At 30.4% G+C, this 15183-nt stretch overlaps 1 protein-coding gene across 1 annotated transcript in view; it reads right to left on the bottom strand.

The window, feature by feature from the left end:
• Nucleotides 1-15183, bottom strand: part of LOC111633416 (dynein heavy chain 12, axonemal-like) — a 172523-nt gene that overhangs the window by 77196 nt on the left and 80144 nt on the right. The window contains exons 28-36 of the mRNA XM_023377981.1: nt 15048-15126; nt 14569-14765; nt 14227-14398; nt 13591-13785; nt 11365-11810; nt 10033-11259; nt 9078-9939; nt 6974-7171; nt 1714-1875 (exon numbers count right to left, since the gene is read on the bottom strand). Of these exons, the coding sequence (XP_023233749.1) occupies nt 1714-1875; nt 6974-7171; nt 9078-9939; nt 10033-11259; nt 11365-11810; nt 13591-13785; nt 14227-14398; nt 14569-14765; nt 15048-15126 (3538 nt within the window). The remainder of the gene's footprint in view (nt 1-1713; nt 1876-6973; nt 7172-9077; nt 9940-10032; nt 11260-11364; nt 11811-13590; nt 13786-14226; nt 14399-14568; nt 14766-15047; nt 15127-15183) is intronic.

The raw sequence follows: 15183 nt of genomic DNA, 5'->3' as shown, positions 1-15183 counted from the left end.
GGTTAATTTCTGCTGCTTGCTTGGAATAAAATTTCTTGTATTTTATATTAAAATGATAGGCAAGCAATTCTGTTAAAAGCACTGGCACTGAACGTTTCACTTCATGCAGTCTATTTTGCAATTTTTTAAAAATGATATCAATCCCGAAAATCCCGGGATTAGGAAAACTTAATCCCGAAAATTTTGGGACTGAAAAGTGGTCGGGATCCCGGGATCCCGATTTTCGAGATCCCGGGATCAAATCCTCTAATTGTGTGTGACATTTAATTTGTGTTTGTTGCATTTTAAATACTAACAGGTATTTTGTGCAGAGGATCATTTGGGATTTGGACAAACTATTTATCAACTAAGGAAGGAGAAAACACGTGGACCCAACTAAATTCACATGCATTAGTACAATGCTGAAATGTCTTCTGGTACACAAAGCATAAGGACTAATGCTAACAAAAGATTATTTGTATCCAATATTTACATACTAACTCTCATTATAGTTGTTTACAAGCATGTATTAGCAGGCACTAAAGAGAGAGAAAAAAATGAGTGCTCATACACAGTGATGACATTCGAAACATTTAACAAAGGGTTCGCTAACAGAAAATTTTTCCTTAACAATTTTTTTTCGCTCAAATGGTGCATCGGAAGGCTCTAGTTTAGTAGTGTTACAGAGAATAATACGTATATATATAGAGAGAGAGAGAGAGAAACAGAGAAACAGAAAAATAGAGAATAAGGAAAACTTCAGATCTGAATAGATAATAAAGCTATTTAAAAATGTTGATGTATTAAAATTAAATTATATTGAGATGTTGAAACATTGAAAAGAATCTACAGTAACAAAGTTTAAAGTTAGCGGATAAATCTACATTTAAAAGTAGCTAGATTAAGCTTGTTAATTATAAATAAATTTATTTCACAGACAATTTCTTATATTGTAACCAGGGCTGTGAAGTCAGTAAAAAAACACTCGACTCTCACTCCAAGTCCTCATAATTTTAGTAGGCCGACTCCGACACCAGCAAAATTAAAAACCAAGTTATTTTATGGGGGTAGAGACACTCATAGAGGGTACCCTACTCTGAACTCTGAAAAAAGCCCTGGGCATTTACCCATATACTTTTATAGTTAGTATTTTTAATATTTAACTTACNCCTTAACAATTTTTTTTCGCTCAAATGGTGCATCGGAAGGCTCTAGTTTAGTAGTGTTACAGAGAATAATACGTATATTTTAATATTTTTAAAAGAATCAAAACCATTGAGAAATGTTACATGTGTTTAACAAGGTTCGGAAAACTTTGAAAATGTTAACAACGGGTTCGGCCGAACCTGTGCGAACCCGCTGAATATCACCACTGCTCATACATATCTTCCTTCACTTCTCTCAAGGTGAGAACTTGCTGTGCTGAGATCCTGTTGGTGGATCTGCACTGGTATTTGTATACCACAACATTAGTATTATGGTTAAACCCAATATTCAGACAAAATTAGGTGAAAGAAAATATGATAGCTTGAATAACACAAAAAGGGTTTATACTGAAGTTAAATAATAACACAAAAAGCTAGAATCATAACTAAGAAATATATCAAAACATATTCAGATAGTATAAGTAATTTTACGTAATAAAATTTTAAAAACTGTCTAGGGCATCATGGACACAATATATATATTAATAATACATAAGTAATATATTATATAGATTTCAAATTTACATACTTCTATAATTTCTAATCTGTCTTCTGAATCAAAAAGATTAGCAACCTCTCCAGTATTCAAGAGACTATCAATATCTTCTAAAAATGTCTCATTTGTAATCTGATGATCTGAAATCAGAAAAGTTGTAACAGTCTTTTTTGCTCCAGAATTCTTCAGCATTCTCTGTAAAATAAAGTATGACTCCTTTCATTTTAATATGGTCAATTTCACTGTATAGTAAGCAATATTTAAACTAAATACATAAATGTTAATTTTCATAAATGTTATCTTTAATAATTAGATATTAAATATTGGGTAAAAATAAATAATTTAACAACAAATAAATCATTTTTATTGTTAAATAGTTCACAAAAAATTCTTAATATATCACTGATAATAAAATCAAAATGACAATTTAAATTCACATTATGCCTGTATGCCATAAATTAAATTTGCTAACATTAATTTTTCTTTCCTTATATCTTTCTTTTTCATTTCCTTCTATCTTAAAGCTGTATTTCTTCTTTGCCAATGGGGGATCCACACCAATTCTGAGAAAAACACTAAAACAAATTGTTTTCACATTGATTTCACATCTTTTATTCACCTCATTTTTTATAATAATGCTATTACCAGAGAGAATTTTTAATGTTTTGCACAGTGAGGTGGATAAAAGCCAGTAAAGGTCATTTCTGCTTTGAGACTATTATGTTCATGGGACAAAAAAGGCAAAATGTGAAAACACTTTTCATTTATTTTAGTGTTTATTTTATTTTTGTAAATATCTTAATATATCACAGCTGTTCTAATTTTTATAAATTTATCATGATCTTTACAAACATCTGTGTCTTCTTACATGTATTACCTAATTTAAGTTAATAGTAAGTAATAGCTATGTATATAAGTACAGTACATACAGTACCTATGTACTATTTGTATTTATTTGTATACTTACAATATTAATTTTTTGCCAAAAATATGAACTGGCTTGATATGTTCTATTACAGTTTACTGAAATATTCCACATTTATCCAAATACAGTGGAACCCTGGTTAACAAACGTTCTGGTTAATGACCAAATCGGTTAACGAACTTTTATTTAGCAAAAATTTTGTCGCGGATAACGAACTTAACAGCTTTTTGTGTCAAATTTGTAAGCTTGCCATCTTTTAGGGAAAATCAGTTAATCGTGTGTCGGTGATGGTCTAGGGTCCATTCGTACGTTGGTGGTGGCTGAGGAGACAAAGATGACAAGTATTTTACAGTGAAAATCGTTTATTAGAACGGGAAGATGCTTACATATTTGAGGTAGTTGGAAATGGCTTATCTACAGTATTTTCTCTCGGCACTGAGGAGTGGCGTATCGCTGGTCCTACGATAGTGCAAGCTGATCAGCCGTAGCCCCAGAGCGGACGAGATGGGTTCGCTTGGTCACAGAAGCGCTGGTAGGTGACAGAGCTGCAACGACTGGAGCAGTCTGTGAGACACAACACAAATTTTAGCGGGCATGACTTCAGGCTTAATCCAAATGAAGACGACACAGATTAATCGCCATAGAATTTTTAGGAAAACTGCGTTTTGACCTTGAGATTCGGGGTTTTTATAGTATTTCTTCCTTGAATCTCACCTTACAATTAGTCCTGCGTCCCATTCCTCACTTCCCGATTGTTTTCTTCTTTGTCTCCAGGTGAAAACCGAAACCAGATCACGTCACGAGGAAGGTTTGTTTCCAGGCGTTTATTTGACACCTGTTTGTCGACTCTGATCAAAGATTGTTGATAAACCTGTAAGCCTTTTACTCATAATTTAGCCTATTGTTTCTGCTATCTGTCATTTTAGAACTTTAACGATCATATGTGATGTTTTTATACCCGTCAAATCTTTCCTCTTTTCCGAAAATTTAACCTAGATTGACTGTTTGTGAGCATGTTTTCCTATATTTTCATTATAGAAAACCCATTTTACAAATAAAATTACAAAAATACTGATGGCTAGAACGGATTAATTGTATTTGCATTAATTTCTATGGGAAAAATTGCTTCAGTTAATGAACGGACTCATGGAACAGATTACATTTGTTAACCGGGGTTCCACTGTATAAGGTACACTCTTTTACCATTTTTGGCACTGTAAAAATGTCCATTTGAGAAATTTTTACAGAAGATATGAAACCATTCATAGGCACTTCTATCCTCAGTCTCTATTGCCAACCTCCAGGAAAGAATTTTCAAGCTAATACCACTTAATTACTAGAATTAACAGAATAAGTCATAAAATAATTTTTGATTGACATTATGAAGTGCACTGAGAGTCACAAATCATTAGTTAAGATCAATTTCGTTACAAGTCAAATATTACAACCATACCTACATAAAGAGACACTAAGTAATGCAACCTTGAGCCACTTGCCCTGCATCAAGCCTTTAACCAATTTTAAACTTCGATGTTGACAATACTGCATGGATCATGGAAGGTACAAAAGTTTGTTCTACACAAGCAAATCAGATTTCTTCTGGTTTTTGGAAGTGCTATGACATTACATTTAAACTTTTTGTCATAAAATACATCATTTAAAATATTAATTTAAATGTTTTATTCTGAAAATTAGCTAAAAAAAGATATATTCAAGGAAATATTTTTTCTGAAAATTAGTTCCAAAAATAAGGATGCACATTATTTTTTTAATAAATATAGTAATTTAATAACAAATATAATTTTAATTAAAATTTTAAAATTTATATTACCTGTTTTACTAATTAATTCACTAAAATCTAAAAAACTAAAAAATTTGTTTTCTATATTAAGAATAGCTAAATTATTGAGTGTCATTTCTATTATAACATTTCTTAAAGTATTTTTGGTCAATTTTAATTTAGAAAAACTTCTTTGCTTAATGTGAAAGCCCCTAAACAATTACATATATAATGAAATTTCAATATTTGAAAAGCATTTGTGCACAAAATTCGTGCACAAATTTGAAAACTGTCTTTGGAAAAATGAGCCAAAAGATGATTCAAACTCAACTGAGACAAAAAAAACCCATACTCCAGTTAGAGAAAGGAAAAAAGTATGGTATCGGCAGTGGCATGTTAACTTCATGGGGTCTAGGCAAATTTGAACTAGAGGGCCCCATATAGAGTATTGACTTCATACATTTTTGTTTGGAGGAATTTTTTTGGGAACCTCCCAGTTTCCTCAATTGTTTTTTAATGTGACTTCTGGAAGGTTTTAATCAAGTTTTGTGATGCACCCCACTGGCAATGTAGTGTCTTCAAATATGACACCAAATTTAAATTGTGATATTCTTACTGCAGTAAATGAGTTTACAAAAGACTGGTTTGGGGGCCCCCAAGCAATTGCCCTTTTTGCCAATAGGATAACATACCACTGAGTACTGGAATAGATTAAGATGGAAATAAGGAATTATAAAAGACAGCTGTAATAAACCTAGATCATATATAATCAGAGGAAAACATCAAACCAAGTTTAGAAAGAATAGAAAGCACATTAGAAGACATGTAGAAAGCCATAGACAAACTGATGTATTCTTGATGTATAAGATTATATCACTGAGTAACAACAGTTGTCAGCAGAATCAATCTGCTAACATCACAGATCAAAAGACAAATGAAACTCACGGTGTCAGTTCTGATTGTCAATCAACTAGATCAGAAAGACAAGTCAGAATCTAAGAATACTACAGAACCTTTATTTAGACTGAATACATTAGCATCATTGTTTTGTTTTTTATTTACTTATTTTGTTTATATTGTTACATCTCTAAAGTTAAAGAAAGAAACCTTATATATTAAGTAATGTAATGTATAAGTGGTCGCAAAAGCTGGCAACATCTGTGGTATAATAAAATATTCTTATAGCTGACTGACTATTGTTGCTTTTGATTCTGAGTGTTAATCTGTTGACATCCTCTATATTGTAATAACTCGGATATATCAGAATATATCGAGCTTATAAACTGAGGACTTTACAAAATTTTAATGAGAACATTGACAGACAAGTTTAATAATTACAAAGAAAGACGTAAAGAATTAACATTATACCCGACACCACTTTGTTCCGTGCTTAAATGACTAACAATTGATCAAGGGTGACTTCAAAGTAAGCATTAACTGCATAACTGCATCCACGTTGATGCGTATATACATGTACCATGTTACACTACTTATACCATGTGTAGGAATAATCTTCTTGGCACTGATTCTGGGGCCTTTCTCTTCTGGTGATTCTCTTCCTCTCAACCCTTCTATTCAAAATTAAGTGTTTTAAAAATTTACACCATATAATTTTTGAATAATAATAGTCACATTAGGTTCTGTTAATTTGCATCTATTCACTTTATTATCCTCCGTCCAATCTACCTGCACTCTCTTGTCGATGGATTTGAATTACCTTTTTTTATATAATGATGTATATGATCTGTCTTTTGTCCTAGCTGGAACTCCACACAACTTCACACTCACTTGTTTCGTCTAAAAGGATAATGTCCAAGATGCACCCAGGCGAAGCAGGAAGTTCCTCTGACAGGTTGGACCTTCCCTTTCATATCTCCCATCATCTCAAAAACATCACCTCTCACGTGACCTGGAAGTCGACCAATTAGCGATGTCTTCACCATACGACCTGATATAGGGTGGTATGGGACAAGTCCAAAATACACATGTAACACAACACAAAACCCAACACAAGCTGAATGGAATTACAATTACACATACGATACATATATAAATTAACCAAATTAGGAAGTCTCCCTGCAAGTATAGTAGCATAGCACTACAATATACATATTAATAATTCATATAATGTGATTACATAATATTAATAATGTGATTACATAATATTAATAATTTATATAATGTGATTACATAATTCATGTAATCACATTATATAAGAATATATAGCAATAGTTAATCCCTTACTGCTAAAAATTTCATTACTGTCACTGTACATTCTAATACTTTGAAATAATAACTTTTATCATGCTGTTAGAAAATATTTAAACTGAAAATGAGACAAGACTCCTGACCCTAGTCATAGTGTTAATCTGAACCATTTTGTCTTAGTCATAGTGTTAACCTGTCTTAGTCCTAGTCATAGTGTTAATCTGGCCTTGATGAAAACTATAAATTAATAAGTAGTTAGATAATTAAATTGCAGTTATATAAGTCATATTTTGTGTAAGTGTATGTGATAAATGAATTAATTTCAATAATTTTCACAACAAAACAGTTTAAAGAGAAAAGAAAATAGATTTTATTCTTACTTTTAAATCATCTTCCCATTCTATTCTACTATAACTTTTGGTAACTTCTGGTTGGAATAGAGTTTGTCCTGCCATTGAAGCAGCTAATTTAGTTAAAGACTGTCTTCCACTTCCTCCAATTCCCACAAGTAAGCCATTACCTCCGGGTATTGTTAAAATACGTGATATTCGAGCCAGATGTACTAAAACATAACTATATAATTATGAAAATTATTTTAAAATTTATACTNTTTCAATATTTATTAGTAAATTATTTAAAAATAAATTTAAATTTATATTTCTTATTTAACAGAATAAAATTTGTAAAATTAATAGAATCCATCATTTTGTCTACATCATGCATACAATATACGAGTGCTTGGACTTTTCCACTGTGGCTAAACACAATGTCAGAAGAGCATGTGCCATTTTTAGCTGCAAGCATGAGTCATTTCTTGACAGGTTTTAATACAACTGTGCAACTTAGTGGTGCACAGGAACAGTTTTGAGACAGACTCTTAGTTAGTTGCTTGAAAACTGGAATCACTCACTGTCTATACATTCAACATTATTGGCAAGAGATTTGACATACTGGAAATTCTATGCTGACAAAGTGTTAAGTAACACCTACACATGTTACATTAATGTGCTTACTTGAAAGTACAAAAGTGTGAGGATCTGGACAGGTCCAAACCTTCACTAAAATTATTTTTTTAAAAGATAACAAAAAAAAAAAAAAAGCTAGAAACAATTTTTATCAAAATGTGATGAAAATTTTTAAAAAATGTAAATCCTAAGATTGACCTTCTCCAGGAGAAGTCAAAATCAATGTTTAATTGATTTTGACTTCTCCTGCGGTCTAAGCTGATATCTCGTTGCACTTAGTAATGAGTAGTCAACCTCTTAGAAAGTAAGAATGAGGGAAAGCGACCAATCGGAATGAGCAATCAAGGTCAGAAATTAATAAAAATCTGGGAATTCAAGGACACAATGGCTCCTTCTAAAAAGTTCCAAGTGTCAGACCAATTGTTGTGTCTCATGCCCATCTTCATCTCTGTCTCACATCCTCTGATTGACATCGTCCCATTATCAGAGGTTGATCACATGTCCCAGAGTTGTCAAGATGTCGATGGAACTGTCATTCACAAACCAAGGACATTCCTTCATTTGGGATTATCTTCAAAAGGAGAGGAAGACCCAGAGGCCACTGCCGACTTAGAACTTCCAAAATTGCGAAAATCTTGCAAGATTCTTTCATGCCAAATAAATGATTTCTAGTAACCATAGAGTCTGTCTCACTACTGATTGCACCCATATGTGACCCTCTCGACCAGTTGTCAATACTGACCATTGTGTCTCCATCAGTGACCTTACAAAAGATAGTTCTATAGTTTTTAGAGTCTTTTCCATATGCCTATAATTTAAATGTGATTTCCATAGAAACTGTTGGCATATGAATGCAAATTCATAAATTTACATAAGATAATACAGATACTATTTTACATAACAATATTGTTAAGACAAAAAATGAAGCATTACCTTTCGTTTTCTTTTGTTCTTTTATTACTTAACTTTACTGACTAGCGGAACTTATTTACAACATTTCAAATTGACGAACCTCTGACGACAGAACACTTTTGCCAGTGTTGCCAGATATAGCTGTACAATAATTAACAATATAAATGTACAATAATTAACACGCCTCCTTACATTTATATTGTAACACAAAATAGTTAAACACAAGAAAAGTAACATCCAAGTTGACAGCACTATTAATTAACAAATTATCTTAATCTCACACATCTTATCATCTTATATTCTATTCTTTTACATTTAGCATCTCTCTATATTTAATGAATTTGACATTTCCTAATGCCTTGGTAAAAATATCAGCAATATTATTTTCTTACACTAATTTTACAATTTCAAATTTTCCTTTCTTAACATTCTCATTTACATTAGACTTTTCCAGTTTTAAATTTAATTCCATAGGTGTTTTATACAATTTGAATTTTCAATATTATAACGTTTAGCTAAAGACTCAATATAAGATTTCTGACTTAAGGTTAAAATATTATCTTGTACATAGTCATATTCAATATCAATACCAATGTAGCCTTTTTACTCTACCTAAATCCTTCATTCTAAACTTATTAGATAACTTGTTTTTAATGTCAACAATAATTTGTTTATCTTTACAGCAATAAGACAGTAGCAACTTTAAAGTCGGCATTTTAGCAACAGGAGAATAAATGTCATCAATACAATCAGTTTGTTGAAAACCTCTTACCACTAACCTGGCTTTATATTCACTTTCACTCTTCTTTCTGTATATCCACTTCACATCAATTACCCTTTTGTCTTTAGGAGGCTTGCTCACAAGTGTCCATGTATTGTTTATCACAAGACTGTCCATCTCGGAATTCATTGCTGCTTTCCATTTCTTTGAATCATCACTTGTCATCGCCTCCTGAAAATTTTCTGGAACAGTAGCATCACAGTAATTTACACTTATACTGTAATAACCGAATTCTTCATCAAAGCGGAGTGGATGTTTAATTTGTCTTCCTGATCTTTTTCCTTTTGTTTTTTCTTCATCCTCTTTTATCTCATCATTACTATTTTCTTTATGTGTATTGTCTTTTTCCAAGTCTTTTGTCATATCCTTTTCTTGATGGTTTGTACTAGTAGAGTCTTCTCCTTCCTTTTCCTTTGCTTGATCTGAATCCTTTTGTCTTTCTTCTTTATCTTCATTCTTTTCCTCTTTCTCATTTTCAAATCCACACAAGTTTACATTCTCTTCTATTATGTCACAATGTCTAGCCATTATAACTCTGCTATTCATCAATACTCTATATCCAGTATCTGTATATCCAATCAAAATTCCAACCTCTGCTTTCTTGTCCCATTTAGATTTTCGTTTTTCTTCTGGAATTCTTACGAATACTTTACTTCCATATAATTTTAAATTTTTTACTGATGGCTTCCTTTTGAAAAATATTTCATATGGCGTTTTTCTCTCAATGGTATTAGTTAATGTTCTGTTTTTAAGATATGCAGCTGTTTTAATTACTTCTGGCCAAAATCTTCTTTCAATTTTTGCTTCTGATAAAAGACATCTCCCCATATCCATTAATGTTCGATTGTATCTTTCTGCTGTTCCATTTAGTTCATGCACATATGATGGACAAGGTTTTATTATTATTCCCTTTTCCTTTGCAAACTTAAAAATTCTTGCATTCATATACTCCTTCCCATTGTCACATCGCAGTTCCTTTATCATCTTTCCAGTCAAGTTTTGAACTTCATTAACATACTGTACTAAGCATTCATATACTTCATCTTTTGTCTGGATACAATAAACTTTAACTAGTTTGCTATAATCATCTATGAAATTTAAGAAATATTTTTCTCCAAGATTTCCTGTAGTTTGATGTGGTCCATTTAGATCTGTATGTACAATTTCTAATATGTCTTCTGCTCTTCTCCTGTTATTATGAAATGGTAAGTTATGCATTTTGTTTTCAATACATGTAGCACACTTTAAATATTCTGGTTCAATCTCTCTGGGTAGTCCATCTAGTGATTCATTTTTACACATTATTTTCAAGTTGTTAAAATTGATATGTCCCAGTGTTCTATGTAGTTTTTCTTTTATAGTCATGTTGCTTTTACTCATGTTCGCTTGTGATTTTCTTTCATTGATATAACTTTTCATTTTATATAGTTTATCCTCTTTGATTGCAACAGCTATCACCTTTCCATATGGGTTGTATATTTTTGAAAATTTTCTCCTTGAAACAATTGAATGTTTATCTGTGATCCTCGAATAACTCAACAAGTTTGCCTTCATATCTTTTACAAAATAGACATTTTCCAACGTAACCTCAGACTTTTGTCCATAAACTGGGAAACAAGTTTTAATATTGCCAACTTTTGTAGCTTCTAATATTCTTCCATCACCAACTTTTACTTTTATAGGTTTCTTCAATGTCTCAGAGGTTTCAAAATACTCATCGGTGTTAATGATATGATCTGTGCAACCACTATCAAGTAACCATTCTATTTCATCTATCTTTGACTTTTCGTTTTTACTTGTAGTATTAATATAAGTATTATTTGCAATGGTAGTCTGAAAACTATTTCCTTGATATTCATGTATGTTTTGATGATAATTTCCTCGCCCTCTCTGAAAGTTTCTGGCATTGAACAATCCACGTCCTCGATAAACAGAAAAACCACGACTTCGACTACGATTTTCAATTTCAAAACGACAATTTCTTTTTAAATGACCAGGTTTTCCACAGCTGAAACATTTCAACTTATTCTGAAATGATGACCTGGCTTCTGCTCGAAATACATTTGATTTATCATTTGACTCTTCATTAAAATTTTCCTCTGCACTTTTTAACTTTATTTTGCTTTTCAAATAGTCAACAGTCCTCTCCTTTTCTGGTAAAACATCTATTAAATCACCAATATGACTATACTTCTGTGGTAGCGATTTTAACATGTAGTTTAATTTTTCTTGTTCTGATATCATTGCACCTGCCTGCTTTAATTCGTTCACAGCCTTCTCAAACGCGTCGAAGAATAAGCTTACATCTGAATAATTTTTCAATTTGATACTTTCAAGGTTATGTCGGCACACAATTTGCAGAGCTGTTGACTTTTTCAAATACATCTCATCAAACTTTTGGATAATTTCGTAAGCCGTATCAAGTTCGCTTATATATTCTAGCTGTTTGTTAGTTATTCCGCTATAGATATAATTAGTCGCCTGGATATCTCGTTCGTCCCATTCGTCATCATCGGTCTTAATTTTAGCTCTCATTACTACATCTTTACACTTTTTGAACTGTAAAAACTTAAACATACGTAATTTCCAGTTACTGTAATCTGCTCCGTCAAATATTGGTATATTGATATCACTATTCTTCGCCGCCATTACCACATGTGCTCTTTCTTTGTTTTCTTTAATTATTTAACTCTTTTCGCTTCTTGTTTTATTTTTTTCGTTCTTTTTTCTTTTAACCACGTTCTGCTACCATGTTAAGACAAAAAATGAAGCATTACCTTTCATTTTCTTTTGTTCTTTTATTACTTAACTTTACTGACTAGCGGAATTTATTTACAACATTTCAAATTGACGAACCTCTGACGACAGAACACTTTTGCCAGTGTTGCCAGATATAGCTTTACAATAATTAACAATATAAATGTACAATAATTAACAAATATATATATATATAGAGAGAGAGAGAGAGAAACAGAGAAACAGAAAAATAGAGAATAAGGAAAACTTCAGATCTGAATAGATAATAAAGCTATTTAAAAATGTTGATGTATTAAAATTAAATTATATTGAGATGTTGAAACATTGAAAAGAATCTACAGTAACAAAGTTTAAAGTTAGCGGATAAATCTACATTTAAAAGTAGCTAGATTAAGCTTGTTAATTATAAATAAATTTATTTCACAGACAATTTCTTATATTGTAACCAGGGCTGTGAAGTCAGTAAAAAAACACTCGACTCTCACTCCAAGTCCTCATAATTTTAGTAGGCCGACTCCGACACCAGCAAAATTAAAAACCAAGTTATTTTATGGGGGTAGAGACACTCATAGAGGGTACCCTACTCTGAACTCTGAAAAAAGCCCTGGGCATTTACCCATATACTTTTATAGTTAGTATTTTTAATATTTAACTTACATTAATATTTATTTGTATAAAAAATTAATTTTTAACAAATATTTAATAAGAGGAAAAAGGAGGGCGATAAAATTCAACATTTACATATCTTTATTCTACAACATTTGCACTTCAATTTTACCTTTCTAGAAAAGTTAGTCCAACTAAAAAGTGTGCGATTTAGCTACTTCAGCCCCTTGTTCAGAAAAGAAAAATATATACTCTGATGAATTAGTTTGGCTCATTCAGAAAAATAGAGTACTCATTTAGAGCACAGATAATAAAGAATAATTCAAAAATATTCAAATTCAATTAAGTCAAAACAATTTAACTACTAAACACAAATACTCCAAAAAACTACATATTTAATAAATTAAATTGTTGCATTTTTGCATTTTGTATTTAAAATAAATAAATTATAACAAAATACAAAAACATTTAAAAAAATTAATAAATATAAAATAAATGTTTTTTCATTTAAATAAAAAAAACTAAATTAAATTTAAAATGCCAGAGTCAGAGTCGACACATTTTTCCCGACTCCAACTCCAACTCCTCTGGCCAGAAATTCCTCCCAACTCTGACTCCACGACTCCGACTCCAACTCCAAAGCCCTGATTATAACAAATAATATATTATGAGTTGATACAACCGAAATATAAATTTATATTACATATGATTTTTAAAATATTTAAAAATTTACAATAAGCAGAAGGTTTTATAAAATAAATATGTAATAAAAGTTGATTAATTAGTATATTGTTTAATTTAATTTCTTTATAAACATAGAAGAAACATAAAGATAAAGTACAAGTTACTTACCAAGGAAAATAACTACTGTTTAAAATTTATTTTATTGAAACAATATTTTATTTAAAAGATTTTAAATTTATAAAAATTTCAAATTATTATTTATTTATCTATAATAAAAACTTAAAATTCTTACATCAAACCAGTCAATGGTGCAACAATTTATTAATGATGGAAATTGTTGAAGACGATAACGAAAAGTATCTCCAACTGGACTCATGGCTATAATAATATGCAAATTTTCTTGGCAAAAATTAACAAAATGGGAAAAGAGTTCTATGGGTGTATAATCTGCAGTTCTATTCTTTTCTTGCATAATTGCTTGAACAGTCTAAAAATTTCATAAAAATTGAATTTTAAAAACTTCTAGTTTTCAAATAATATTTAATATATATTTTTAATGTATAAGATGTCCATAAACACCTAAAAATTTTCAAATATATATTGTGTGTATGGAATTTGATCCCGGTCCTTATTTCTAATCCCGGGATTTCGGGATTATACTTATTCAATCCCGGGATCCCGGGATTATTTCGGTATTGAGGGTTAATAAAAAATAAGAAAATCTTACAGAAATTAAAAATCAAAATTTAGACAAAAATTAACGTATTTTACTGTATACACCTAGTTAATTTAATCACTCTAACTAATCAGACTTACAGTTAGACTAACCAGACTTAAAATCACTGTCTTCATGTTAAATTTATTTTTTTAAGCATCACTGAGATCTCTTTAAACTCACATAAATTGAAAAAACTTTTATGTAACAAACTATGCAAATAAACNTTTTGGTAACTTCTGGTTGGAATAGAGTTTGTCCTGCCATTGAAGCAGCTAATTTAGTTAAAGACTGTCTTCCACTTCCTCCAATTCCCACAAGTAAGCCATTACCTCCGGGTATTGTTAAAATACGTGATATTCGAGCCAGATGTACTAAAACATAACTATATAATTATGAAAATTATTTTAAAATTTATACTGTTATTGATATTATTATCATAAAAACTAAAATAAATAATATTATCATCATTATGTAATATTTATGATTTTCATTGCTTGTAATAATTTTATATATATATATATATAAAAATAAATAAAAATTTTTTACACAAACCTGAATATAACAAGGTCTAACTGAGCTTTATTCATCATATTATATTCTCTTAAAGATAAAATAGCAACCATTTTGAATGCTTCTAAATCTTTAACTTCTTCATATAAACGTTCTTTGGGAGAAAGATCTGGATTCATATAATTCCCAAACATCAAATTGATCATGTCCTCATTAGTTATTTCATTTCCTTTACCATCCTATATTATAAAACATATTTCATATAATGAAATTAATTGGGATTATCCTAAAATTAGATGTTTAATCTCACACAAAATTTAAGGAATTTTTGGTTTTAATTTTTTAAATGTAAAATTTCTTCTGAGTGTTAAAGAATGTGGAAATGGGAAAAGTATCAATGCCAATGTATCTTGTTTAGCAGTGTTATGCAGCAAGGGAGCTTTGTTGGCTATCATTTGAAGGAAATTACAATAATTTAATTTTTACCATTAAGAAAAAATAAAATTTATTAATACACTTACCCCACTTTCTTCTTTTAAATAAGAAAACAGAGAATCAAAATTTTCATTAAAATAATCATGTACACATTGTTTAACAGTTCTGAAATTTTTTTAAAATTTAAAATTATAATTAATTAAAATATAATATTTATTTTAT

The sequence above is a fragment of the Centruroides sculpturatus genome, unplaced genomic scaffold (genome assembly GCF_000671375.1).
Source record: "Centruroides sculpturatus isolate CEXI.00-Female unplaced genomic scaffold, Cexi_2.0 scaffold571, whole genome shotgun sequence".
NCBI classification, from domain to species: domain Eukaryota; kingdom Metazoa; phylum Arthropoda; class Arachnida; order Scorpiones; family Buthidae; genus Centruroides; species Centruroides sculpturatus.
Note: the sequence above shows the minus strand (reverse complement) of the source record. Positions and strands in the feature narration are given on the sequence as shown.